The 27,895-nt window shown below is 45.3% G+C and overlaps 5 protein-coding genes across 11 annotated transcripts in view; 2 read left to right on the top strand and 3 right to left on the bottom strand.

The window, feature by feature from the left end:
- The first annotated feature begins 478 nt into the window (after positions 1-478).
- Positions 479-2,591, top strand: LOC107263521 (negative elongation factor E). The gene is made up of 3 exons (XM_015730829.2): positions 479-1,260; positions 1,518-2,011; positions 2,124-2,591. The coding sequence occupies exons 1-3, from the start codon at positions 1,171-1,173 to the stop codon at positions 2,365-2,367; spliced, it is 828 nt and encodes a 275-aa protein (XP_015586315.1). The 5' UTR covers positions 479-1,170; the 3' UTR covers positions 2,368-2,591.
- A 42-nt stretch (positions 2,592-2,633) lies between these two features.
- LOC107263518 lies at positions 2,634-9,216 on the bottom strand. 2 transcript variants are annotated; one of them, XM_015730825.2, is made up of 4 exons: positions 8,851-9,216; positions 7,749-8,106; positions 5,152-7,077; positions 2,634-5,086 (listed from the first exon to the last, which is right to left on the bottom strand). In XM_015730825.2, exons 1-4 carry the CDS (start codon positions 9,060-9,062, stop codon positions 2,882-2,884), a joined length of 4,701 nt encoding a protein of 1,566 aa, XP_015586311.1. In that variant the 5' UTR covers positions 9,063-9,216; the 3' UTR covers positions 2,634-2,881. The 2 variants fall into 2 exon arrangements, with proteins under 2 accessions (XP_015586311.1, XP_015586312.1); XM_015730826.2 differs by having other exon boundaries at positions 7,749-8,247; positions 8,851-8,989.
- Positions 9,217-10,077: 861 nt separating this feature from the next.
- On the bottom strand, positions 10,078-13,149 carry LOC107263520 (protein SCAI). Its single transcript, XM_015730828.2, has 4 exons — positions 12,659-13,149; positions 11,680-12,527; positions 11,020-11,433; positions 10,078-10,462 (listed from the first exon to the last, which is right to left on the bottom strand). Exons 1-4 carry the CDS (start codon positions 12,952-12,954, stop codon positions 10,218-10,220), a joined length of 1,803 nt encoding a protein of 600 aa, XP_015586314.1. The 5' UTR covers positions 12,955-13,149; the 3' UTR covers positions 10,078-10,217.
- A 2,066-nt stretch (positions 13,150-15,215) lies between these two features.
- LOC107263410 (transcriptional regulator ERG homolog) overlaps positions 15,216-27,895 on the top strand; it is a 31,749-nt gene continuing 19,069 nt past the window's right edge. For 3 of the 6 annotated variants that reach the window (XM_025080777.1, XM_025080776.1, XM_025080775.1), the window contains exons 1-2: positions 19,095-19,223; positions 19,791-20,098. In XM_025080777.1, coding sequence (XP_024936545.1) covers positions 19,804-20,098 — 295 coding nt within the window. In that variant the 5' untranslated portion in view covers positions 19,095-19,223; positions 19,791-19,803. Of the gene's footprint in view, positions 15,549-15,620; positions 15,872-15,956; positions 16,003-16,104; positions 17,133-18,287; positions 19,224-19,790; positions 20,099-27,895 lie in introns of those variants that run through there. The other 3 variants (XM_015730593.2, XM_025080774.1, XM_015730595.2) reach the window with 3 other exon arrangements.
- LOC112493759 lies at positions 25,620-27,622 on the bottom strand. Its single transcript, XM_025080785.1, has 3 exons — positions 26,804-27,622; positions 26,169-26,278; positions 25,620-26,054 (listed from the first exon to the last, which is right to left on the bottom strand). The coding sequence occupies exons 1-3, from the start codon at positions 27,065-27,067 to the stop codon at positions 26,051-26,053; spliced, it is 378 nt and encodes a 125-aa protein (XP_024936553.1). The 5' UTR covers positions 27,068-27,622; the 3' UTR covers positions 25,620-26,050.

The raw sequence follows: 27,895 nt of genomic DNA, 5'->3' as shown, positions 1-27,895 counted from the left end.
CCAGGTTCAGCACCGCACTTTTTCGTTTTAGCCTCAACCTTCTCAATTTCTAACCTAAGGCATTCTAACCTAAGTTGATTTATAACCTAACCTAACAGTTTGAAGGTGCTCGGGGACTTGAGGCGCACCTTATCCTACGTACTTTGGCGCGCTGATCAGGAATCTGACGTTAGTTTTTCGATACTGAATTAAAATGAGCCAGTAGAACCCACGTAAGATCATTAAAATACGAATTTTCCAAAAATTGAGGTGCTTCACGGGTATCAGCTCTAGCACCGCACTTTTTTAAAATCTCTTAAAAATGATACAACAGTAGGCTTTTTCAAAAGTTTCGAGGAGTTCTATAATTTCCGATAGGTTTTAACAATAGTTCTGCTACGTAAAATCGTCAAAACACGAATTTTCCACAAATTGAGGTGCTACACGGGTGTCACTCTAGCATCGCACTTTTTTAAAATCTCTTAAAAAGATTCAACAATAGGCTTTTTAAATAGTTCCGGAGGGGTTTTATAGTTTCTGATAGGTTGTAACAATAGTTCTATTGCGCAATATCCGTAAAATATCTATTCCGTATACTGGTGGCATCATACACTTCAGTGCAGGCAGGCATGAGTTGCTGACTTTTGTCATATGACAACCGAGCTTACACTTTACGCTCGAACTTAGGATTGTAAGGAAAATAAATATTTAGGCTATATTCTTTGAGCTGCCTCGTTGTAAGTGTCGTTTCGGGAACCAGCGGTAAGTAGCGAAGAGCCACTGCTTGCCAAGCTACACGTTCGTGATCCGCATTATCGACGGAGGCGATGATCACTAAATCCTACTTCCAGACTCGCCGCTACGATTTAGCGCCATGCTTTTGGTATCGCCTAAAACCGGAGCGTTGGGCATCTCCCCACGCATCTCTGCCGGAGCGTTGTGCATCTCCCCACTCATCTCTGCTGTGCGGGATCTTGTTTGATCTTGTATGACTTGTTACTGGCACACCTCATTGGAGGAGTCAGCTATAAGGAAAGGAAATATGTTACTGTATGAATCGTATTAATGATGTCTCGAAATATCGTTCTGACATTGAATATTGTAATTCCTCATGTGTTCGAGATTCAAGAACAACAGTTGTTTAACATCAGGTTGCATTAGGTTGCAGATAATTTTTGTAATATTTATTATATGCAAAATATGGTGTATTTACATTTCCCGTCAAACCTGACAGAAGAGGAGTTGATGCTACAAGCAAAATATAATAAACTGAAGAGAAAGGTACTTCACTTATAAATCTGTTATTATGATATATCTGAACTAATATTAGGTTAGGATGCAGATTTTTATTTTACAATATTTGTAATGAATGTGAACTTCTTAACGGGATGCTAATGATTTTAGTAGAAAGTTTATAATCAAAGCATTTTTTTATACCTTTTTATTTATAGTTGTATAAGTTCTATATTTTATATATATTTTAATTTGTATTTAAGTGAAGTTTTTAAAGTAATAAATATACTTTTATTGTATGTAAGAAAAAAGCACTGCAAGACTTGAAGACACCAAAACCAGAACCAGAGAGAATACCTCAAGTACCAAAGCGGCCTACCGAAGCAAGGGATGCTCGAGAGGTTGCAAAGAAATTAATCAAATCTGGCGTTATTACTGCACCAAAGACTCCAAAACGTCCTGAACAGTCATTTAAAAGACCACGAGGTCTTGAGAGAAAACTCAACAGTACTGAAAAGACTGTATGTTCGTATCAACCTTTTTCTGCGACACAGCCTGAAGAGGATGAGGCTGATGCAGCAAGACCTAGAGTAAAGGATCTCTATGATAGCTTCGTCAGTGCCCGTGAACAGGAAGATCGCACCGTAACAGATAAACAGACGCCTACAAAACAAGAGATTAAACCACGAGTGGGAAATACAATATTTGTTTGCGGATATAAAATATCAGAAGATTTCTTGAAGAAACATTTTCACACGTTTGGCTCGATAGTTAATATATCTATGGAAGTAGAGAAAAAGTGAGTTAATGTTAATTATCATTTTCTTTGAGAAATATTTTAATCCTAAGAAAGCAATTATTTTTGTTATGTGCCTTTTTAAGAGTTGCAAAATATCGAATTTTTATTTCAGTCGAGGCTTTATCACCTTTGACAAAGCTGAGGCAGCGGAAAGGGCGATCAGCGAGATGGATGGCAGTATGGTATCTTCCATTCAGCTTAAAGTGTCTCTAGCAAGACGACAACCTATAATAGATCCTATAAACGATGCTACGTCAAGTTCCGTGTGGTCGTCTATCGCAGCTAGTTATTCTCAAAAGAGCGCACACAAAGATAGGCGGGATCTGAAGGTTTACGAAGAGGATCTTTTTCAGTGAATGGTTCTTACACTTTAAATAAATCAGTTTATTTTGTATCCCTTATATTTTAGATTCTATGATTGATTAACGATTAAAATTTTAAGCCTCCGTTAAATACTATTGTCGGTCTTCAGAATGCGCGATTACTTTTCTCATCCTTCTTGAAATAAGAAGTTAAGTAGTATATATTTTCCAGGGATACGCGTTGCCTCGTGAATAGACATAAGAATTTAAGAAAGGAAGAGAGAGAAATATACACAAAAAGTTAATAATAAAAAATAATACTCAGGGTTTACAAGTCTGTCATGTATTTGACCTGTCTGTGTAAATAATAGATAGGTTTATTAAAATGTGATTCTCAACAATAATATTAATTAATAATGAAAGCATTCTCAACAACGATCGTAGAAATCTATTACCATTATATAAAATAATATTACATCGAATCTCTGACAGGGATACAAATTAAATAAATACGAAGCTGTATATAGAATACAGACTGGTACCTTCGTAATGGTACCGTATTGACTTGTTATTGGGGAGGATTGAAGTAATCCCAATGATGATGATGTGTTATAGTACGAGGACTGCCAAAGCATACAATTAATAAGCCGGCTATGAGAAGTAGAAGGGCGCAAAGTGCCAGCTCGACTTCTCTCGTCTTCTCGCCAGTTTCTTCGCCACCAATACGAGATACGATGTAGCTCACGAAGTGCCTCATTGCCCTGGAACCAGCGACTCGTAGTGCCCGAAGAAGCTGATGGGTCGTATCCACTATTGTGGGCTCTGTTTCAATGTGAAAACTACTTGGCGAAGCCAATGAGAAGAAATTAGCTGGAATTTGTGAGGTTGGGAAAGCCACGAACTGTGTACCAGGTGGAAGCGATCTGAGCGGAGATTGGGAACGCTCTGTCTGGGACTCCTCATCCGGATCATGAGAGTATGAGATGATCGCACGTTGTGCTTGGACTTCTGTGTGAATTATCTGACTTGGCGTATTGTCTGGTGTGTCAGGTGTTACTGAAATTACCGGCGGAAGTGATCTCACTGGCGATGCAGTTTGACGAACAGCACGAGGCCCCCTTCCGGGAGAGGGTGACCTTGATCTTGATTGGGATCTTGATCTTGATCTTGGAACGGGTTCCTTTGAGTCGAAGTCTCTTTTCTCATAAGTTTGACTTTCTGGCTCTAGTGAGGTTTCTAATGATATATTTTCTAATGTTTGACTTGAAAGAATTACTTGCTTAGATTGAATTTCTGCTTTTTCATGTACTGTTGCAGTAGACAATGATGTATTTTCTGCCACTTCTTCTTGTTTAGATTCCGTTTCCGGTTTTGGTTCTGGAACAGGAGTGACTTCTGTTTGTGCACTTGGCACTTCTATAGCTCCATCGGACACATCTTTCTTAGTTCCTTCAACTTTGGGTTCCGTTGCAGTTTCTTCCTTCAACTTTTCTTCTTCGGTCCCTTCGACTAATGATGCAGGTACTATAGATTTTTCGACAACAGTTGTATCTGTATTAGTAGTTTCTGGTGGTTTTACACTTTCTTCAATTCTTTGAAGTATTACACTCTCTGTAAAAGTGTCTCTTTCTTGCGCTTGTGAGATAGCTACAGTTTCTAAGTGACTTCTTATAGCTATGAGTTCCCTTAGAAGTGAGGGATGAATACCGCTTTCTGCAGCTGTTGCTGCATTAGACATTTCTGATGCAGAAACAACAATGGCGTCTATTTCAGATGCTGAAATTTTGTGCGCCTCTAATTGTGAGACACTCAATCGATCTACTCTAAGATCTCCCACTTCTAGACTACCGATCCTTAAAGGTTCATCAGACGACAATACCGAACGGATAATTTGTTCAGGTGTAAATGTCGGAGATGGAGCAATTCTTGATCTTTCATCCGGTTTTGGAGATTCAGAACGTTCTTCAGGATCAACACTAGGAATTGGCAATGAAGGTGAAGGACTACTCATTTCTGCACGTAGATTTTGAGGAAGTGGTGGAACCACTGGTGTAGTAGTAGATTGAATAGGACTTGGTATACGTTCCGTTGAGACCAAAATCTGTGAACCGGATCTCGATGGCGCCATTATCATTTTGGCTTGCGTAATTTCCTCTTCGATGACAAGATCATCTGGAAGAGGATCTGTCTGTGTACTGGCAAAAACCTCTCCGACACCGTTAGAAATTGTAGTAGTTTGCTCCAGGCTTCCGTGTTCCTTACGTGCTCTTGGTGGTCGTGGAGGTGCTGGTAAAGGACGACCTTGAATTTTACTAAGGACCTCACCACTTCTGAGATCCTTGTGATCTTCATCGGAATCTAATTCGGTGTAGGGTGTAACATCTAATTGGTTTTGCGATTGAGTATCCGACAAGGAGCGCGATCTAGCTGGACCCAAGGTACTGTATGCCCGTTGAGGACGTGCAGGAGCGGATTGTACTGATGGTCTTGGAGATGTAGCAAATTTATCACGTCGTCTCCTGGGCGGTGGTGGTCTTGGTGGTTTTTCTTTCTTCTCAACAGAAGCGTATCCAGGAAGATCCCGAGCGTTTGTATCCTGAGGGATGTCATCCTCCAAGTATCCAATCTCTGGTAACGATTCTGCACCCCTAGACGTGCGGTCGTCATCGGCTACAGAAGTAGCTCTGGATCTGGACACTCTCTTGGGTGCGACTGGTGGAGCTGGAGCAACCACCGGTTCCATGTATGCCTGGTCCAAACGCATCACCAGGTTCTGCAAGAATTCTTTGCTCAGAAATGGAATTAAAAAGGTCTTCAGGAATTAGGTAAATACTTTACCTCAGCTGGATAATCTACACCTTCCACAGGATAACTCGGTCCTTCAGCCCAATCCTCGTGTCCATTGCATAACGCTACATCCTGTTTCTCCTTCTGTTCAGGTTCTATCTCCCGACGACCTCTTTTCCTACGGCGTGGTGCAACAGGAGGTGTTGGTGGCTGAGGTGTTACATCTGGCGTTGCCAAAGATTCTGATGGTAGCTGTGATTGGCTGCGCATCGAGGTTCTTGATTTCCTTCTAGCTGGTTTGACTACCACAATGTCGTCTAGGGGCTCGACCGACCGGGGCATCGCCTCGGTTTGATATATTATTCTGTGTCGAGACCCGGAAATACTACCACCCTTTTCAGGGAAGAATCCACTATAATCGGATTCTTCGCTACGGCGACGATCTCTCTTAGGTCTAGCTGGTGGTACCGTGTTATAGGATTCTATGGAGTCATCTTTGCGTTTCCGTAGTGAACGTGTACGGGTTGGACGCGTTGGTGGATTTATATCCATATCCTCATCGGCCAGAGCGTTGCCTCTTGGTATCCTGAAGGCATCGCGGATTTCACTAGCTAGATACTTTCCGACATTCATGTCATCCTGACTGATGCCCTTTTCCCTTAGGAAGAATTCATCAGAATCAATTTCTTCAATCACTCCACGACGTCTGCGGTCACAGGAACTTCCACTGGACTGCTGTTCCTTATCAGAATGAATGGACTCCTCGGGTACCGGTTCCTCCTCTTCCTCACTGGGCACACGTTGATCATACGACCTGGGATCTATAGGTTGAAATACTTCACCATAAGGTTTCTTATGCATACCATCTACAGAATCATGTTTGTCAAATGATTCAACACGTGGATGATGCTCCTCAATACTAAGTTCTTCATGCATATCTAAGTTATCCTCATGCTCATCTTCATAGGCAAGTCTCACACCTTGATCTCCATACAGCCTCGGATCGATATTACCTGGTGGTCTCTCAAAAGAATCTTCATCCGCTATTGGACGATCACGTAAACCAGATGCACGCACTGTGTAACCTTCCTCGATTCCAGGTAAGTTCGGATGTCTTGCCTCTGCCGAATCCTCCTCGTATCTGATATCTTCATCTTCAAGGCGTCCTGCAGAATGTTCCCCAGACTCTTCCCAAGGAAGTCTCTCAGGCTCCTCCACAGAAGATTCGTCCCTTCCTAAAGCAAGCCTAGGCTCCTCCAAGGAAGGGTGCCTCCAAGGCTTAGACCTCTGAGCAGCAGCTTCCGGTTCATCATCAGCAAACTTAAGATCTGCTATCCGCTGAGCCCATTTGGCACTCATAGAGACCTTCTTGGCACGAGGAAACGTGGAACTCTCCGTCGACTGTGCACGGGAATCCTTAGGCGAGGATGTGGCGTACTCCCCACGACTCTTTGATTTCTTATCAAATATACGTGGATAGGTAGAAAAGTCGAATATATTCCTCTTGGTAGCGGAAGTCGACTCGGCAGAAGGTTGTCGTTCGCGAAGTGACCTGGACGCGCGATTCAGGCCAGGAAGTTGAATATTAGGCTTCTTAATATTAAACCGTGGCCTCTCAGGCATATGAAACTTGGGGCGTTCCGGTAAATTGAACTTTGGACGATCCGGAAGATTGAACTTGGGTCGATCAGGAAGTGAAAATCTTGGCCTGTCCGGCAGTGAGGAACGGAACCTCTCCATCTTCGATCTTTTCTCTACCTTCGGCTTTTCCATCTTGGTCGTTTTCGTCTTCTCCGTTTTTATCGTCTTCTCCGTTTTTATCGTCTTCTCCGTTCTCTGTCGTTCGGGAAGCGCAAAGCGGGGTCTGTGTATTCCCTTGAGACGGGAGCGCAGCTTCCCGGCCTGCGTTCGTAGACGCTGCGGCAAACCCCGGGCTCCTCTCTGGAGCGGTAGCTCCTCCAGCGCCGAAGAGTCTACCTAAAAAAATCCAAGCGTTCTCGTTTATCGACCGCGTACACTACTCAACCCTTTCCATTCGCTCTTTTGGCGCGCTATCCCGATTGCGCGTACGTAATCCCTATATGAATGCCACCGCGAAAGTTTAAAGGGGCGTCCTCGTTTGCGTTTGCATTTGCGGACACGATTCCGCTGTTATCTCCATCTCTCCACATGCATACACGTATGCAGATGCACGTTCAATGCAATGAAATACACGGTTCGGTAGGTCCGAACGTGGGTATTTTCTGGCCCGTTTTCGGGCCAGCGAACCTAAACCTACTATCCCGGCTAAATATACCATGAACAAAGGAACAAAGAAAATAGAGGAAGTCAAAGGTAAAACGACCAGGCGCCTGGTTGCGTTTGCCAAGCGCCAAGTGGACAATACCCTTCGCTGCTCTACCGCAACAAAATTTCAACTCTACGCTCTAATACTAAGCACGTATGTCTCTACACCTTGGTACGTACTTTTCTATAAATAGACTACGTGCCAGTAGACTTCTTTCTCGAAGCTTGACGTCAGCGGCACTGACGCTGGAGGCATCCGTGACCCAGAGTAGAATTTAGGACAGATGGCCCAAAGTACGGAAGCGGCTAAATGTCATCGTCATACTGAGCCAAGTGATTAGCTAGCTTGTAAATAGTATTACCTGACTGGTATTGACCTCGCCGTCGGTTCTGGACTCGGTGCATGGGGTAGCCGCGTTCAGGAATCGTTCCTCCAGGCGATCCTGAAGCTGCTGTGCAGTTTCCTGGTCCTCGGAGGTGTCGACAGTCTCACCCAACTCTCGACCCTCCATCGCGTTATCCTCGATTTGCCCATCTAGCGGCAGGACGACGTCTCCGTCGAGGGCGAGCTTAGGCGGAAAGCGTAAATCTCGTGCGTCGATGCTTTCGTCGCTGTCCGCGACACGCACCACGTCTGTGTCGGTTATTCGTACCACTGGAGCTGCGACGGTCGTCGTCACCGTCGGCGAAGGGCTCGCGATGGGTTCATACTCGTGCTCGCTAAGAGGAGAAGCCATGTTCATAGGATACTGATGATAATGCTGATCTGAATCACTCGTCGCCGATCCTGGTATGGATCATCGAATCAACAGGAAGTCTCATTAACGGAAAACATCAGCTCCTTGGTCATTGATCGTACATCTATATCACCAGAGTGAGTACACCAAACACAAAGATTACTTAAAGCGGTACGTTCGAGTTAAGACATCAGCAGGTGGTTACACAGCATCCTCTCTTTCAGGTACCAGCTATAGATACTCTTCTACAGGAATGATGGACACTATTCCCGGCGCTATACCACCCTTAGACAGAACCCTCGGTGTAGACGGATTATCATGATAGTCGGCCAGCCGATCGACGTAGAATTATATAGAGAGGAATACCAAGAAGAAGATGTAGAAGCTGCGCGACCGGACGAGGAACTGCGAGCTGACCGAGGATTCTATCTATAGCCAGCCGGGCGAACCTTAAATAGCTACGCGATCTAACGGACGTAAACGTATACCGAAGCTACGTAAGAGAGAAGTTTGCGAAACGATGCGCGGTATCTCGGACTTGAGGGGAAGACATGAGAAGTATGTATATGTAATGGACCAGATGAGAACATGGGGTTGGTGAGTATGCGTTAACCAGGTTGCTTGTGTTAAGTGAACTCTGCGGAGGGAAATATTTATGTAGCCAAGTGTCTGAAGAAGCATGTACATGTATACAGGGTTGGCTGGATCTCTGGATGAGATTACTCACCAGCGTCCCGCCTGGACAGGCGGTGGAGTCTGCATCGCGGTCCTCGAAGACGGTCGTCCCACGAGTGCCCTCCGCTCTGGTAGAAGCGAGTCACTCCGGTAGTACTGACAACCACAACGGACCTCACGTCCGAGGCTTGAGGTAGAGGACGCACGGGAGGTGCGACCACGCTCGCGGTCACGTTCGTGATCGCGATCACGCTCACGCTCCATCCCCACCAGAGGTGTCCTGAGGCCTCTCAGACGACCCTCATAAAAGACACCTCCGCCGCCTCCATCACGTCTATCGTTACCTTAACGTATCTTGGCCTCCAGAGCGTTGAGCACCCTGCCGGCGTCGCGGCGCGCAATGCTCTGTGTCCTCACGAGCGTCCACGAGGCGCGGGCATCTCTCTTACCTATATTATTTATAGCCTTTTCTATTCCGTTAGGGATTCAGCGTCTTAGAGTGTCGACCGGACGCTCACCTGCGAACTGTTCTCCTTGCGGTGGAGACTTACGTAACCGGCGGTCGCTAGTAGGGTATGCCTCTTGGTGTATCCAAGGGCTTTAAGATCTGATCCAAGTTGTGGATTCAGAGGTACGATTTAGAATTAAGATGAATTTGTTAAGAATTATTGTTTTGGCTTATGGCAAAGAGCTAGCGAGCGTTCTACTTTTGTTTATAAATAACGCATCTACGTCGAATGTGCAAGACGCCTCTCTGACGCTCGTGCGTGGGCGACGCTGGCTGACGCGAGAATGGGAGCGTCGAAAAACACGTTAGATCTCTGTGTGGATGCTGCGCTTGGATATTCTGGACACTTTGAGTGTATGAGGATCCCTGTGGAGATTTGTTTCGAGCTCGTATGACATTGAGGCGGTGCCACTGGGATTGGCACGTCAGCTAACGGATGAACGATTTAATGGAGAACGTTGAATCGATTAAGTCTGGCAGGAGTCCACGGGGGTCGTGACTTTGGCATAACGTTAGACTATGGTTTATTACCACCGACCCTATTTGATAAATGGGTTTATTTGGTTAAAGGATAGCTTTTCCCCGACTAGAAGATTTCAGATTCCATGTATTTTGTTAGACAGGAATTCGCTTCTTTTTCTGATAAATAAACTTGAATTCAACGTTCGCTATGACAGCCAGGCGGTATAGCTGAATGACCGTAGGGGATTTTCTTAGGGGATGTGGAGCGAGATATTGAAAATTTCTGGGAGTGTAGAGACAGACGAGATATAACTGCGAGACGCGGTTTAATGAGGTCTCAATGTAACGATTTTATTGTAATTGTAATTGTAATTGCAATAATCATAATCGTGGTGGTAAGGGGATAACAGTGGGGTTGTGTCAGTGGCTGGGCAGGGAAGATGCCTGGGTCAGGCGAGCTCGTTGCTGTCAGGAAAGTGATCGCGAGCATCGATGCACGCGGCTAAATCGAGAACGAGGTGGTGAAGAGTCGGGTGCTCGAGCACTTCCGCTTCCGGAAGTGGCGGATGACACCGTGGCCGTTGTTGCCGTCCCCGGAATGAACGATGCAGATGTAGAACCACATCGCAGAACACATATCGTACCAACAGTAGCCTCAGGAAATCATCACCGAAGAACTGTAGCACGCTGGTCTCTGTAACATTAATATTTATCATTTACACAAACATTCTGCTCAAGAACAAACGGTACACGGTCTAAATAAAACAACGGCATTATTACTCGTATCGATAGTCGATGCAATAGTGTCAATCAAAAGTGCTTTTGATATTCATGTTATCCACCAGACGCCCTTGTTAGCCAAGTGTCATTAGTTTTAAACGAAGACAAATCCCGGCAAAGAAAAAAGTCTCTTTCTCTCATTACGTTTGATGGCATGACATAAATATTCAGAATAGAAGAATTTTTCTGTTAATTCACATCTGACTTCCTGCACGCATTGTGGGAGCTGTCTGTCCCTGAGAATATACATATTGGTTCTTTGTTCGCAGAATGCTCAGTGTCATCGATCTTCTGGTCTATTATTCGAGGACGAATGCCAGGAGCCACTCAAGAGGGACTACTAGCTATTACTGGTCTTCTATAGAGCGTCTACTCAAGCGTCATTAAGCCCAACGCCAAGAATCCTTTAACGAGCGTCAAGCTGGTGATCCTTGGAGAAAGGCGGAAGGAAGTACTCGGCGTCGTCCTTACCGCATCTAGATCGCATAACGAGCCGACTGGCCTCGATGAGGAATCGTTCGATGTAACTCTGGCAACGCTCCCAGTGGTGTACGGTGAGACTCCTGACGCTGCATATAAGGCAAAAGGCGGCGAGAGGCGCGTGAAGGAATAGGGTGAACAAGCTGCCCCCGTGACGAAGATCTCTGAGGGTTGGCGGCGTGTCCTGAGGCGACATCAGGACCATAAGCGGCTGACCGAAGTATCGGGGTATCTGCTGGAACACGAAACTGTTGTCCGAGTCGACAACTACGAAGAGAGGCTTCCTAGTGAAGGGATACAAGTCGCCTGGATAGAGGCAGTGAGGCTCCTTCCCTCCTGTTGGCCTCTTCCCGTGCTCTGGGTCCCTTTTGCTGCTTGTCGAGACGCCGCCCAGGTCGTACCCCACTGAAAAAAAAAGAACGGGGTCAGGATTAGACTTGGCCAAGTTATTTCGAGGAATTGCGTCATCGCTCTAAGAGACACAAGCAATTTTCTTCCTCTCACATAGACTTCTTCTCCGAACCGTTGCTTGATTCGGGACTAACTTTGGTTCATCCGGCAAGCTTGGCTCATACAATCTCACGAGGACTTTAAGCTACGGGATGATGGGTTTAGGGATTGCAGTGAAAATGGAATAACGCGTAGACTTACTTTCTTCAGGATGCTTAACGGTAGAGAAGCAACCATCAGCAGATAGATAGAGTAGAAGCGCGCCGTTAGCTGGAAGTTCCTTAAAACCACTTGCGAGGAACACCTGGACCTGACTGTAGGTCGGCTTGTAGAGTAGGTACTTGTGGGGATTATCACGACGTGGCGCCCCGTTCTCCGAGGGGTAGGGCCCAGGCCTGAAGGGTAGCCTGCCTGCAGGCGATGCATCGTGGAGGTGCGTCGGATCGTCCCTAGGCTCCCTCTCAAGCGTTTGAAGCATCCTAAACATATCCATCGATAACTCACTGAACTTTACCTGATCAGTACAGTTACCGACGATCAGGATCTCTTGAAGAGATAGGCACATGGGTGGCGAACGCTCGACAGGTGGGGAAGTCAAGGGGCCGAGTCTATGGGTCAACACAACTGGATTAGAGTCCGCATGCAGGACGCCAACGGACGCCTCCGCCTTGACGAATGCCTTGATCTCGTCGAGCACCAAGTTCCACTCGACCTGATCCTCCGGCTCGTAGGTACTCGTATAATCGGCTATCTGTGCGTCCAACTCTTGCACCAGCTCTCGTACCAGCTTCATCTTATTTAGCAGAAGACACACGACGATGAAGCGCGCGTAGTAACGCAGCTTCTTCACCATCAGATCACTACGGTCTTCTTTGGCAGCTCGACTGTAATATGCACGACCACGGATAGCAGCGTAGAAGGAGTACGCCTCGTGCAAGTAGCTTGTCTCGCTTGTACGCAGGTAATAATGGTAGTAAAGCTGACCAATCTTGCTGGCTATCTCTCCGATCTGCCACCTCTTCAGACCATACTTCGTATCCAGTATCATCCTAAAATCAGGAAGGCAATAAGAATCCCATAGTGTAAATCTGATAGCTCGTACGATATCACGTGAGCACGTTTAATAAGATGTAACGCGTTCGCTCCCTCTAGGGGAAACTAAAGAAATGGAGTGACTTACCTGTGCTGCTGCTGGAACTTCCATAGCTTCGTGTAGATGTCAAAGGTGCGCCCGAAGTAGGCTTGCCACTGCTTGTGCCCGTACTGGGGTAAGTCACGGAGTCCGTTAAACAGTTGCTTACTTTTCTCGAGGAGGTGACAGAACTCGACGACTACTTTCCGCTCGTGGTCATCCATGCCAGCCATCATGACCATCTTTTCGGAATACGGTAGGCGGCCGCCCCAGTCGCGGTGGCCCGCGTGATGGCGCCCGACTTCCCCGCGACCCCCAATCAATACCGGCGCTTTCCCCCGCATTAGGGGGCGCCGTGCGGCGGCGTCGCGACGCCTTCAGACCTCGTGACTAAACGCCCCGAGCGCCCTGGAGCTCCGTCGGCAAATTGTCCTTGTGTCTGGTCGGCTCGACAGTTACGGATCGATATTTCTTTCGTATGATAAATTCTACTGCTGTAGTTGAAATTCGCTTCTGGTGCACTAGGTGGACCTAGTTGAAGGCTACTTTCTTATCCGAAGGATATCATGCTTGTATTATTTAAAATTCTTCGAATTACCTTTGGAGAATTACCCTTAAAAGCTGTAAGCTGGTAAGATTGGTCTCTTAGCCTGCAAGACCTGAATTTAACTATCCGTTTTTCTTTCTTGATAATCTGTAACTATAATAAAAAAAACTTCAATATTTAGAACAATAAGTCTAATGTGATATATTATTCGACCAAAAATCTGAAGACGAAGATCACAACTGGAAACAAGTTCAATGAAGTGTAAGGCATTGACAGAAATACAAGCCCTTACCCAGGAGTATCGATATGCGGTAATTAAATTTTTGGTCTCTAAACGGAAAGTAAGAGAGAGAGAATGAGGAAGAGAATAGAACCAGTCGAGAGGACTGGTGGGACCAAGGGGATTGTGGACTATCAACATTTGGTCCGCCCCTCGTTACAGTAACCGAGAGGGTAGGAGTTCTCCCGGGCTGCTACTTGCCACTCGGCAGCCGCCGCCGGCGAAGATTAATTAACTAGATAACGGTCGGTAGCAGCGGCTAGAGAGACGCTTAGCCAACGAAGTCCGCCGAAGCCCAGGGTGTCCATAGGGGTTGCTCGTTCGTTGGGCTGCTCCGCATGTATCGACTGTCGCCTCATCTACAAGTCAATCAGGTTCGCGTGCTGTAGGCTCGTGAACCACCGAGTCAGTATACAGCGTACTCGAGGAACTCGACTCCAACCGAATACCGGGCAGCGGCACCACCTTCCCAAGTATGCAAGTATAATCTACCAAACCGTGCATATATGAATCCTTATGAAAATCTAGCACGCTCCTCGTTCCCAAGCAGATAGCGGATAGGCCGTATCGCTAGATGTATATCTACAAATCTAAAAATGACTATATATTACCACTTCCCAGACACGGTCAAGGCTCGTGCACAATTTTACCAGCTGTCCACGGTGTCACAGTGATATCCAACGTCGTCTACGAGGAACCGGTGTTCCCCGAGCGGCAAGATTCGAGGGCGTGCGAAAATACTTGTTCCACGCTCACGTCGATGACTCAGCCACTGACGGGGATGATGATGGTGGTCGATGGGGTTGGTCGCTGTGTGGAGGTTCCTGACAACGGAGCGGCTGCCTGTCGGTTCTATAGACGAGCCAAGCGGGCGATCATATCGGCTCGTTAACTGATATTAATAGCAGGGCGCGGTATAGACTCGTACTACAGCCCTGCCGCTTCGGGCGCCTACGCCGCCTTTGCCCTAATTGTAACAAATTAAATCACGCGATGTCGATAATTCCCTCCGCCTGTTCAGACACTACGCAGCTGGAACGTGCTGTATTTATGCTACCTGATTGGATGACCCCTTCTGTACTTTTTTAATCTACTTCTAGACATAACCTATAATGATCATATCTATAATGCTACTGGTTACCTAAATCAGTAACATCATCCACATAATACTGGTAGAGGACTTGCACTGGGAATTATCAACTTTCAATGATTTTTCTTTTTTTTTTACATATTCACTACTTTCATTAAAATATTTTCACAATGTGAAAAGTTTGATCGCTTCTAGAACACTCGGGAACGTCCATGGCAAATAAATGTAACATATTTTTAGATAACTTGGAGTGTGTAGAGTGTCTATAAATATGTCCAGTAATTAGGGAAACGTGATGACAGCATTGGCAGTCACGTTTAACCATGTTTTCTATGATAGAGTGACACGAAGTTATGATTTTATCTAATGTAGTTAATTTACATTAAACATAAAGTCATGCGGACTATGATGTTCCATGTTATATTACGTATCAATATACTGTTTGTTCTAGTACTTGACCTCAATGAAAATATAAAACTAATTTCAATGGATAAAGAAGAATATACTGTATGTAGCTCAGGTAGTAATATGCAATGTCCAGTAGTGCAAGTTTGTGCCGATAAATTGACGTGGTGCCTATGGCGCAGTATTAAATCGAGGATGGCGATGTGAAGGTACTAGTCACGTGAATAAACTCTTGTAATGTTGTACTAACCTGTTGAATGCGTTGTATCGTGACAACCAGTGATTATATTTGTTCCCATAGGCGCGATTTTTCTTCTACGTATTTGATGATATCACGTTTACTCGAATTTTTAGTAAATTCCTACCTCCAGCCTTATTCCTGCGTGCAGTGAAATATAGGACGTTTAGCGTTCGGTAAAGTTTTGAGGTTAAAATGCTTGTCACAGACAGACCGATGGGCAGCATCTTCATGTAAGTTTTAAGACTCAACGAAAAAGACGAAACGTATTGCAGTTTCTTTGCTAAGGACAAAGAAAGTTAAGGAATAACAAAATTCAAGCGCCTTGACAACTGCGTGATGTCTGGAACGTGATCTACTTTGTCTGTATCTATGCAGGTATGTGGAATATGTTGATTTAAAAGATACAGTTATGTAGAAGATTTTTGATATTTGGGCTTACTGCTGTAGCCAACTACGACGGTAGCTGGAAAGGGCGATAGGATGCGAGGAAAGCCTCAGGAAGTTCTAACTCACGGAAAAGGGGCACCCACCCTAGGCGACTGAGCCAACCCCTACCATTAACATTAACCGAGCATATACAGGGTGTTTGCAGAAGCATTACCGATCATTTAAAAAACAGTGATTCGGCTTTTCTTTATTCCGGGTTCGTGTCGTGCAGACTGCACACACTGACCAACCTTTTGGCATTAATTTACAAGGTAAACCGAAAAAGCTCAAGAAATCCGTCACGACGTCTTGTGAAATATATATAATTTATTAATTGCATATAACGTTAAATTTAAGGTATACAATTTTGAAGACCGAAAGAGTATCGTTGAGACGAATACAGGTAAGAATACGTCAGAAAAATGCAGCCACCCTATACATAAAAACAGATAGGTAAAGATAGGGTGGTCGTATATAATGAGCATAATACGGGAGAGTTCTCAAGGATCAGAGTAGTCATACTTGGGATAGCAAGGAGTGGCGTGCAGTGGAGTGGAGTGGAGAGGCGTAAACTCCTGGATACCCGTCGAGCCGTAGAACAAGGGGATGCTGGAGAGATCCGTCTAGAGGTCGACGGAAGGATTGGTAGATATAACGAGGAGAAAGGTTATCCAAGACGATGTAGGTAAATACGTGCAGAGAGTACACGAAAGAGTAACAGTGAAGAAAGAAGAGGGACGAGGAGAGCAACGACGGAGATGACGTACATAGAGAAACCACACGTTGGCGACTACATAGCAGAGAAAGTCGACAGACATGTGGAGGTTGGTAGACCGTGTGTGTATATAGATATAGGAAGGTGGCTGTGGCATTTGGATGGGTAAACGGAGATCCTCCCTACGGATGATCCCGCCTCTAAGGAGTCCTGCGTCGAGCCTGAACCGAGAACGAAGTAGGGGGTGAAAACAGGCTGGGCGCAACGGGCCCGGCGCAGGCTCCGATACAGCCAATCGTCGGACCGCGACTGATAACGCTGCCAAATGTGCGTCCGTCGCCGTGGCCGGGTCCGCGGGTCCACGCGCTAACACCATCTCACCCCGTTTACACGGAGCGGCATCGTCCTCAGGCATTCCGGGCATTCTACCTCGACCGAGTCCTTCATCCGCCTCCATAGTCCTGCCGTCGCGTCTCCTCACGTTTCCTTAACTTGCGCGGACGTGACGTTACCGTGGAGTGGATCGGTAGCTACTATTATTTATTATTTACCCTCACCCTAGCCAACACTCTCTCTTTCTCTATTGCGTACTACTTGTCGACTGCTCGCGTCATCTTCTCCCGGGTGCTCATTTCGTTTTTACCACCTTCTTATATCTATCCTACACACGTGTATACAAGCTTGCTTTTTTTATTTGTCTCTCCTTATTTCATTATTCTTCTTTTACGTTTTGTATATCCATTACTTCCTGGAGAACGGACAAGACGGAACGGGGATCTGGACAGGAGGCTGCAGCAGCGCGGGAGCCCGCACTGACGGTGAGTCTTCTTCTCGAGCTGATCTTGCACTCGTCGTTTGGACCTGGCATTAGTTTGAGCAATTATACTGAAGTTGTGCTTTTTTTTTTTTAATTTGGTTCTCCCGATTCACGTTGGAGTGGTGTTACGGTGTTTAATCTGCACGCAAGAGCTGTCACGATGAGGTTTATTCTTTGAAGTTACACGTAGACCATGTACGTTACTCTTTTATATGGATGTAATTAATCCTGATAACAATTAAGTGCTCTGTGGTTATAAATTTATTCATTGAATGAATCCTAGTCTTATATTCTGTTGTTAATTTAATTATTTAATCATCACAATTCATCACTGACCGTTTATTCATTACTGAACATAGCTGTACGCTTTTATTCTCCATCCTTTAGCAATAGTTGTGATTTAATTAAGTCGATTTTAGTTCTTTTATCAATCCTTTGTATTCTTATCAGTCCACAAGAGCACAATTGTATCTTCAAGCCGGTACATATTTTTAATACCTTCAAAGTGTCTCATTTTGGTTCTAAAGAATTGCATGAGTTTTTCTCATTGTTCAAATCTTTCCATGTCCTATTGTTGTATAATAATATTTCCTTCTGTCAGTATACGTATCCTGTACATGCTTCAAAGTCAATGTTCCTATTCGAGAGGAGAAGTCGCCAAAGGCAAGAACAATTGGAAGTCATGAAAAATATGTCTTCTTTAAAGCATACATTAAGGAAGTAAGAAAAGATTTTATGAACGTACTCGTGCGACGGCCAGCGGACGTAATCGCCTCGTTGCATTGTGGGTTGGTAGGTACCGTCATTATCAAATAACAAATCAAGACCATTAATGCGCCTCCATCTTAATCAAAACCTTTCACGCTCTATTTCCGTCCGCCATTTCCCTCTTTTTACCGAGTGTTCTCCTCGACTTCCTTCCTCTGACGGAAATCTATCTATGCCTACGCAGGCTCCACACTTTTTCTTATATGATTCAAAAGGAACGAATATCTTCAATTTTTCTTTTCTCTTCTCGAGAACAAGTCAGTCCTCCAGAACTTTTATCATTTACTATGACGCCGTGTTGTTGAGTTTTATTGATATTCATTTTTTTTCTTTTCTTTTCCTTTTTTAAGGCATCGTTCACATTCAACCACGTCGAAGGCGTTGCCGTGGCTTCGTAGGTATCGATTCCTTGCGGATGAACGTCATCCACAGGAACAGTTCAACAAACGTTACTCACGCACGTCCAAATTAAACTACACTCCGACACCCAATAATGAATAGCCTTTCAGGGCTGTAGTCAGTATTCATAAAATCAAAGAAGTAACCAACAAAATTATACGGATTACACAAATAACATTCTGCAAGTACGAGTCCTTACCGAGAGAGTACTTTGGAACAGGGTGTTCATAAAATTACAAAAAAAAAAAAAGAAGAATTTTACAACCAGCAGAAGAAAATATAGCCAACTCGCATAAGTCCAGTGGAGTTAGAAATTACCACAGAGCAAAGGGGTTGGCACGCTTGTTTCTCATGCATACAAAAAACATTAAGAGCAAACGAAAGGGTTAAATACCGTTACCGGAGAAAGAGCGAGTAAGGGGGAGAGGGAGGATATAGGCGCGTGCACAGTTTCATACATATTTATTCGGCCAGAGGGTTAGGTGAATAGCGTCGTGCTAATTTCCTCGAGATTTTACCCGAAGCTAACTTAACCTGCCGTTGTCTAGTTTTAGTTAGTTAATTATCAACAAACTCTAGTACCGGGTAACATTTCGTACTTCAGTTTGTCTCATTCTTTTCTGTCGCACTCTTACTCCATTACGTTTAACGAGTCTCTCTCTCTTTCTCTTCACTACCGTCACTTTGTATGTGATTGCACGCTTATTGCGACTACGCGTGTATTTAAACAGTGCGTGTGGCAGCGCACACAGAACCGAGCTTAGACGAGGTAGACCGAGGGGTTTCCGGCGAGCGTTAACAGAGTAACAGAGTGATGTAATGAGGCCCGGAAGCAGGCAATTTGCTGCCCGTGGCGGCCGCAGTTGCGCGAGACAACCTGCCTAGAGTACCTTCTTCTCCACGGGTCCAGCCTCCGATAGATCAGGTATCCGTTAATGATTAAATACATGGCTCATGATACCTGCATGATTTTATTTATATATGTGTATATATACGATTTTTCTTAAATTTTATATATATCGGTTCCTTTTGGACTTAGCTGGTCACCCTTAACCTTCAATGTTACCTTAACCTTCGGCTTTCACGTATTACCTTGTATGTTATCGCACGCTGCTACCCTTCGTACTTGATTCTACGTACATTGAGTCTCGGTTGAGACACGCGATCACGCAGGATCACATTAATTAATCCTGAGAGTATTCATCAGGATGGATGTGTAGGTCTTGTGTAATTGCGATGGTGACGGATAGACGGTCTGATAGATGAGGTCTGGTTAGATCAATGCATTTTGCGAAATTTTTATTATAGCTTATTTTGGAGGTTAGAAAAGTTTAGCGTGTTGTCGGTGGTTACGTTAGAATAAATGTGAGACGTGTACGAATTTTTTATTGGTGGATTTAAGGAACGGTTTTTTTTTTATGTTTTTCATCTAAAACGAATATATTTCGAAATTCATGTTAATTTTAATTTTTTTTTATATTTCTTTTTTCAGGGGCATTTTGGTGATGTACGACAGCGCTAGCTGTTCGTACGCAGGTGCGCTCGATCTAAAAGGACCGGGTGGAGCCGGTGCCGGAGCCGGGGCTGCGGCCGCGGCCGTGGCCGTCTCCGGGACTGGTGTCAAGCAGGAAAATTGGCCTTACCGGGGTCTGGCGTGCGGCAGCACGTTTCAGCAGCTGAAGCAAAGTGTCGAAAAGGCCAAGCAGGCCCTTGCTGATCGCGGTGGCTATCTTGCTGGAGCATTTTCACCACCACCGCGCGCCAACCCTTCCGCCATTTCGCCAACAGCTTCCATCACTGGTGAGTGACAGTTTAATTGTGCCATTAGACTATGGTCAGTTATGTATCAAGGGTTTATATTCTTTTAGAGAGTGACGTACAGATAGGATTAAGCTTTGCTATTTTCCTCATTGACACTCGAGCAACTTCAGTCGAACGCAGGATCCTCGTTGTCAGCTTGAACTTTGAAGTCTGGACATAAGGGCAAATAGATGCTCCAATTTGTCAGGCTCTCCAACGGCCATAGTGCTGCGTGACTGTAACACTTTGTTGTTGTCGATTTCCGTTTGTTTTTTTTTTTAACGTCGCTCGTGGAGCACAGTAATTTACACGGATCTGTAAATCACGTTATCTAGCAGCCTTGCCTCGACTCTGACTCTCTCTGTGGGTTTGGGGTTTGGGCACCAGGGTGACTATAGGACTGGTAGTCTGGTACCGGGTGGCTGATGCCAACGAACAAACCCAGTCCCACCCACGGCCAACTGCTTCAACCCGCAACCAATATCCTGTTACCTAGTGCTGGAATTTATCGATGACTCAAACTTTCATTGCTCCGATTGCGCCTTTGTGTTCGCCATTGCCGGTAACCGTTTTGCTACTTGAAAAGTTGAGGCTTGCCAAGGGTTGTAAAACTTGGAGTTACGTAGACCTAGTAGGGTTTCGTTATGGAACGGAATTCGGTATGGAACGTATGGCTTTGTAGAGTTGAAAATATTTGAGTTTATCTATTTAGGAAATTAGGAATTTTTCGAAAATTCTAATTGAATTTGGTTTTAATAGCTCGGGCGTTGCAGATGTCATTTTCATGCTGATTTAATGACGTAGACCTTAAACGGAAACTGTGAACTCTAGTTACCGGTGGACCGGGTAAATTGCTAAGGTTTAGTTTGAACATTTTTGCGGGCACGGTTATGGCAAGATGGTGGGTCGATGATGGCGGCGGAGCTGCGAAATGTGGATGATGAGGGAGGAGTGGTTAGGGGTTAGCTCAGCGCGTATCCATGACAACCGACCGCCCCACGAACTACCCTCGGGATCCCGGATGCTGCCTTCAGCATCCCTGCAGCCGGTGGCTGGGACTGGTATTCGTGGGGTTCCGGCGGACAGGAGGTGTCCCTATCTACCCCTATCTACACGAGGGAGGATGCATAGCTACTTAGATTTTAAGTTGGATCGTTTCAAGTTAGACAGGGGCCTGTAACTTTTTACCTCGAACTCACACTGAGGTTTTCGAAAACTTTTAAATAATATCTCGAGAATGGCAACACTGTCGAAATATGTATACGATACTTGATTACTACCTAACGAGATATTGATAATTAAAAATTTTATTCTTGCTATTGATTTTTCTAAAAAAAAATTAAATACACCCTTGTGCAATGGGTAAAAAAGATTTATGAACTCAAAAACGACAATATTAACTTTTTATTACAGTAACTTGAACCAATGAGAAAAGTTTTCTCCTCGTAAAACGCGATTGCATAATATTAAGGTTACCGAATGACAGCCAGCTATATTTTTATTTATTTATTACTAGACTGACACGCGCGCTTCAAAAAAAAAGAGCATGATTACTGCGTTCTTAACAAATACAGTCACAGTGCATATCTGTCATAGAAAATTACAATTTTATGTATAAGCAACCAAGTTACACAGGCGTGTTTTCAAAATCAACTAAATCTGACAAAATTTAATCCGCATATTTTAAACCCGATTATGGTATTTTTTCAGTCAATCAGTCCTTTCACTAAACTAGATATTTCTGCTCTGCCACTTCTTTTTTCCTTTAGTTAATTCAGCAATGCAAATTGCAGTCACGAAATAACAGTATCTACAGTATCAGAAACCGTAGTGGCAATTATAACCTGACATAACATAATACGTCACCTAAAAATTTCCGTTGATAAACAAAGACCGTAAGTCTTACTGTCATGCACGTAATGTCTATCAAAACGTAGCCTATATATTTGTACATATATATACCTATCAACCTACATGTGACATATTCAAGATCACTGTACAATGACATGGTTACTCTCTGTATGGGGTGTCTGTTTGCATTAGTAATTGATGTTTGACAGGGCAAAGGTGACATACATGTCCAAGCGCCGTCCTGTTATCATTACCCTGTTCGTGTTATCGTATCGTATTTCATTGGAAAAAAAATTACCCAAATTCGATGGAACATAAGATTTTAATATTTATATATTTTTATTAGATGGTGAGATATTTTTATGTGTCCTTTCCCAGCCAACTGAAGTTTTTCTCTCGTAATTGCTATAGGGCTTAATGCACGATTTTTGTTAAAGTTCAATGCCTAATTATATGGAGCGATGAATGTCACGAGATAAACGACTATATTGATATATGGTCCAGGGCTCGCCCTTCTGATCCAAGAATGAAGGGTGACTATGGTCATAGGATTGAACACAGCCGCGACGCGTTGATAATTGCCGGTATCGGTTAACCCGGGGGTTACGGGATCCGAGCCCCCCTTGCACTCTGCATCCTTGCACCCCGATGATCCCTTCCTCATTCTACTATCAAAACTACCCCCCACGAACCCATAATACCGACCCTTCGTCCGGTAGGCTTCGCGCGCCCCTTCACTTCCGCCGCTACCGGCTCCACCAGTAAAAGCCAAGCTCCCTCACAGCCACGTCGTACCCCAGGTCCCGTCTCAGAAACGAACGGTCGTATCCGTCTCTACGGGGTATGCAGAAATACTGAATCTTTTTTCATTGCAGAATCCCACCACAGTCCCAATCCAAAGATGGCAAAAGAAATGTTTCAACCCCTAAAAATTATCCTTGGGGGACGCCTTTCTGGATATGCTCGTTAAGACTCTCAGCTAGGACTTCGTGACGTTTCTTTCCGACACTTGAGTCCATAAGGTACCCAAGGATATCCAGTAGTGTCTAAAAGTGTGACCAGGGGTTGAGAATCGCAAAGGTTCACGCAACAAGACCAAAGGAGTCAGCAGGGGCGAACCCGGACTCACCGACCCATGTCGCCACCATGCTGAGCGCCATGAGCAAAGCGGTGATTGAATGCGCCCCTCAAGGCAGGCTTGGCTGGTTCGTTCACTAGGTATCTAGATACGTAGCAGCTACTTCTACAACCATCATCCCCCTGATACTTTCTGGACTGAGCTTTCCTACGCTCGCGCACAGCTCATTGCAAGCCCCGTGACTAATCATGATAGTTCCGCTCGGGAACGGCAGCGACACACGACTCTCAGTTCCGGTTCCGGCGCGTGCTGCCTTCCCCTTATGTACCATGGAACCCTCCCCATACCCATGCCCAGTTCCCATCTACGACCTCCCATCAGCCATCGCAGGATCATCCCTCCTAAGCAATTATTGCACGATCCACGAAGCGTCTTCCAACGTCGGATCGAATTGAGTTCGAACCAAGTTCGAACCTAGTGAAAGCATCCATGGGTTGTTAGAAAAAAGGACACACTTTTCAATCTTATCTTCTGCTGATCTCCTCCCGCGTCACCCTTTGCGCAACTCTCCCGCCCATCCTGAGACCTCTTTCTCCACTATGCTTCCCTTTCGAGCGACATCCAACCAAGCTCCCACACTGTATCCAGGGATCATTATTCATCCTCGCGCCACCTATACTACAGCCCCTACCTACCTAACGTCACTAAATAACCTCGTTATATCCTTAACTAGAGTCCCTCTAAAAGTACGTGACTCGGCGGAATACGTAATGCCACGATAGAGCTCTCCCACGCGGTACCGACTTCGAACCCCTGTCGAAGGAGAATTAGTAGTAATCACGTGGAAGGTGTCGCAGAACGCTTACGCGATTTATATTTTAGAGGGACGTGGTATCTATTTTTTTTTTTTTTTTTTGAAAAATTTTTGTACCACAATTTCGTTACTCTTATCTTGGCGTACGGAGGATATTTCTTCGAATTTCTGAAGATTGCTCATTTCGGGGTACTTGGTGGTAGGGGTTGTCCACTGGTCGGATTAAAAGGGTGGATTGGTCTGTGATTAGGGGATCAGGTTGACGGGACGAGGTCAATGGTTATTCGATTAGATTTTACGTAAAGGTTCTGCCTTGCTAATTCAAAGAGGGTTGTGAATGCATATCTTATTGTGGCATATCGCGGTACCGTAGCTTAGTGGTGACTTTAGCGTTGTGACCTACTGATAGTGATTTTTATCAAAATGTATTACGGAGCTTTATACCCTTTGATAGAAAAAATTTATTTCACCGTTTAAAGATTAAGGAATGATATCACTGAACTTTTTCCTTGATTTCAATTAAAATATTTTTTATATCAATTCTATTTCAAACAATTGATCAAACATTTATTCCGGTCCAGTATCGACCCACTTGCGAGGGTAATTTAGCAAAAGTTTTCTGGTACGATAAGATTTTCGAATTAACGTTTATCGGTTAGGAAGAAAGTGATAAGACCGTCAACTATTCAGTCTCGAGGGTTAAATCTCCAGAGGGACGCTTGGTGCTAATCAATATCGAAATGCGAGCTCGACGTGCAGCCCTTAAACAGTTTCAACCACCCTCTGCTAGATGGCACTGCCATCGCCGAAACCTCGTACTTCAGGGAAATTCAGTAGATGTCATAAGCACCTTATATGCAGAGTTATCGAGGATAAAAAATAATATTAAAAAAAAACCAGAAATACTATAATTAAATATACACGTAAGTCTGCTTAATTTCCCAATATAAAAAATTACCCTCAACTTTGACTCTGTTCATCCAAATGTCTACATATTCCACGTAAGAAATAGCTACAAAAAAAATTGACCTTAAACGATTAATAAAAATTTATAAGCATCCGAGTACAATTACGTGAAGTACCAAAAGACGCTATCGGAAGTGAAGGCTTTCGGAAGCGTCGCGACGCTCCTCACCAAGCTGTCGCAGCTCGCATGTAAAACATGCAGAATGACATAGCAAGAATTGCTTCAGCGTACTGCAGCATAGGAGATTCGAGTTCTCCGACGTCGCTATCGGCGATTGGCCATCGTATCGTAATAGTGTAGCGAGTGAGAGAGAAAGGGACATATGGAGTGGTTGAGGGACAGACAGAAAAGGCCTGTTGAGAGAGAAAGTCATTAGCCGGTTGATCGTGCGTTATCGCGTGTGCTTAATGTTGCGTCAATGAAGGAGTGACGAGGGAGTGAGCGAATAAGCATCCGAAGGGTGGAAGAGAAAATCCCCTTGGCGTTTTCTTGGCTCTCAGTCAATATTGTCGGCGTGCACCGCACCGTGAGCAACAGATCATCCCCCATACACGCCCACGCGTTTCCCATTCCATCCCTAAAGTTAACTTAAGCCTGATACCCATGAATCTTCATCCTTCGTTACTGACACTGATCGACGTCTCGTACATGGACTGACGGAGTCCGTTTCTACGATTCGGTCAAAGCATTAAGGGTTGTTGCGTAAGTCTGACAGTTATCTGTTTATTATCTTTTTTTAGATGAAATTTCCACCTTCCTCCAGTGTGCGAAATATTTATTCAGAACGCGAAATATTTATTCAGAACGCCGATGTATACCGGGGCAACTGCGACTGGGTCTTTGTTCCTGGTTTTACGAACCACCCCCCGGAGACCCGTTCGGCTGACACGGTTACCAGAGATGACAGATTCCACCCTGTGGCTTAACGGCTAACAGCGCGAATTACTTCCTTCTTTCCATTTCCTTCGTTTCCTCCGCAAGTGGCTCTGCATGCTGAGCTTGCACTTGTGCCTGAGGATACGTCACTCAGGATGGCATTACCGAAGAGGCTTGTTCGGAGGAATTTAATTGTTATCCTCAGGGAAGAGTGTTAAGGGATGATTTTGAGTATTTGGATTTTTGTATTTTTATTTGGAGTATCGGAGACCCTTTTTTGGTAATTTTCATCCAAGAGCTGATCCGGTGCTCGTACTCGAGCGGTGATCGTCCACTTGTCAAAGGGTCAGGAACTTGACTGAGAACTTAGCTTTGTAAAATTGTCGAAGGACGACGTTGTTAGGTGGAGCAGACGTACGTAGTGTAGGATGAAACCGGCGATAGATCGTGGCGACGTGATCCGTAATCGTGAGTGCATATTTACCGGGTGATGCCCGGTGGGGTCGCGGGGCGGACGGCTGTCATTGAAAAGACTTGGATGCTCTGGAGGCGCACGACGACGACCGGTGTTTGTGGCGTCCGCTGCCGCCCCGGCTGCCGACAAAAAGGCGAGAGAATTTCCTGAAATCCTTTCTGAGGGGCTGATTGCCATCATTATCGTGGAGTGGGTAGGAGTAGCGTGGAAAGGGCGGGGGGTGGTAGCAGGATAGGAGAGCCAGGGTAAGGTAGGGTAGGGGGTGGAGTATAGAGCAGAGTGTCGGAGGCCGGAGTGGCGGCGTTGAGGCCAAGGGAGACCACGAGAGAGAGAGAGAGAGAGAGAGAGATGGAAGATTACTGGCTCTGTCAGGGTAAGAGAGAGAAAGAGAGAGAGAGAGAGAGAGAGAGAGAGAGAGAGAGAGAGAGAGAGAGAGTAGAGGACAATCAGTGGTATTCAGCCCAAGCCGAGGACTGGAAGGCTCAGGGTGAGCGGGATGGGTTCGTCGACGACTTCTCCAAGGATCGATCGTCGTCCCGACACTCTCCTTCTCTCTGCTTCTTTCTCTCTTGCTACTCCATTTCTCTCTGTACTACTCAATTCGTTCTCTCTTCGTCTCACTCCTCCTCCCTCGGAGAATGTACTTGGAGAATTCGCTCGGTAGATTCAGCCTCCTCGCAACCTGGTCCAGTCTTTGATCCCCGCGTCATCGGCCAAGAACCAAGAGACCAGTTTGACGATCCGCCACCCTCGTAGATAGAAAAGAAGGGCGCGCTCTGAAAAGGGGTAATAGCAGCAATTGGCTCGAGCAAACCAGGAACTCGGGGAACTTCCTCATCTCGTCCCGACGACTTGCCTCTGTGCTTTGTGCCATCCTCCAGCACTTCCACTTCGCGATCCTGGCCCATTCCGTTATACCGATACCCCTATAAAAATATCCTACCAAGCACGTTAACCCACATGGGTTACATACACTACGTACATACACTAAGAACTTCCTCGGGATCATCTGCTCTTCTGGGACTTCCTGCTTCCTCGTTGATATTCATTGAACAGCGATTCCTATTGGTAGCATGTAAAAGATCGTCCGGCGTGTATTAGACTTGAGGTTCAGCGAAGTTATCGCGAACTTAACAGTGGAATCCGTCGGCCAGTACTCCTGGGGGATCGGTACTAGTCGAAGGAGTAGCACTAGGTATGCCGCCTCTTTTGCAATGTGGTGCAGTAGTGTGTATTGTGGCCCCGGCTCGACTCGATTCGCGTGGCGGCGGCTGATCGATGTGTCGCCATGACGACGCTTCCGCCGCCAGTCATCCAGCTACCGCCATCCTCGTTTGTTACCACCACCATCACCTTCGACGAGCACCTTCTTCGCTACCACCAGCTACCGACGCCACGCGACCCAACGACCGACCACAATTTTCCCTTCCTCATTGGCAAAACGACTAGGTTACCCGTTTGCCGCTTTCTTACCATGCATTTAAACCTTTTTGCACCCGACGGTTAGCCTGACTCCGTCCTTCGGCTGTGCACACGGTCGTAATCTATATTGAAATTCATACGAGCATTATCGTGGCTGACCTCTGCCGTAGCAGAGAACGTGGAAAAACGTAGCAGTGAATCATCGTCGACCTGGACAAATTTTCTGAAAATAGCAAACCACCGTCGTACAATGGTTTGAAGGTTAGACGGCCATTTCAAACGAAGTTCCAGTTCGAGTAAAAATCCAATCCAGT

Source organism: Cephus cinctus, unplaced genomic scaffold, assembly GCF_000341935.2.
Source record: "Cephus cinctus unplaced genomic scaffold, Ccin1 Ccin1_scaffold0153, whole genome shotgun sequence".
NCBI lineage: Eukaryota > Metazoa > Arthropoda > Insecta > Hymenoptera > Cephidae > Cephus > Cephus cinctus.
This window is presented reverse-complemented; position numbering and strand designations above follow the sequence as displayed.

Coding starts and splice junctions, on each gene's coding strand:
- LOC107263521 (XM_015730829.2), top strand. CDS start 1,171: ATGCAAAATATGGTGTATTTACATTTCCCGTCAAACCTGACAGAAGAG. Junction 1,261..1,517: donor ATAATAAACTGAAGAGAAAG/GTACTTCACTTA, acceptor ATTGTATGTAAG/AAAAAAGCACTGCAAGACTT. Junction 2,012..2,123: donor TCTATGGAAGTAGAGAAAAA/GTGAGTTAATGT, acceptor TTTTTATTTCAG/TCGAGGCTTTATCACCTTTG.
- LOC107263518 (XM_015730825.2), bottom strand. CDS start 9,062: ATGGAGCGTGAGCGTGATCGCGATCACGAACGTGACCGCGAGCGTGGT. Junction 8,107..8,850: donor CCTGTCCAGGCGGGACGCTG/GTGAGTAATCTC, acceptor TTCTCCTCTTAG/CGAGCACGAGTATGAACCCA. Junction 7,078..7,748: donor GCGAGGTCAATACCAGTCAG/GTAATACTATTT, acceptor GGATTTTTTTAG/GTAGACTCTTCGGCGCTGGA.
- LOC107263520 (XM_015730828.2), bottom strand. CDS start 12,954: ATGCGGGGGAAAGCGCCGGTATTGATTGGGGGTCGCGGGGAAGTCGGG. Junction 12,528..12,658: donor AAGTTCCAGCAGCAGCACAG/GTAAGTCACTCC, acceptor TCCTGATTTTAG/GATGATACTGGATACGAAGT. Junction 11,434..11,679: donor CGTTAAGCATCCTGAAGAAA/GTAAGTCTACGC, acceptor TTTTTTTTTCAG/TGGGGTACGACCTGGGCGGC.
- LOC112493759 (XM_025080785.1), bottom strand. CDS start 27,067: ATGGGCCAGGATCGCGAAGTGGAAGTGCTGGAGGATGGCACAAAGCAC. Junction 26,279..26,803: donor CTACCGAGCGAATTCTCCAA/GTACATTCTCCG, acceptor TTTTGTCGGCAG/CCGGGGCGGCAGCGGACGCC.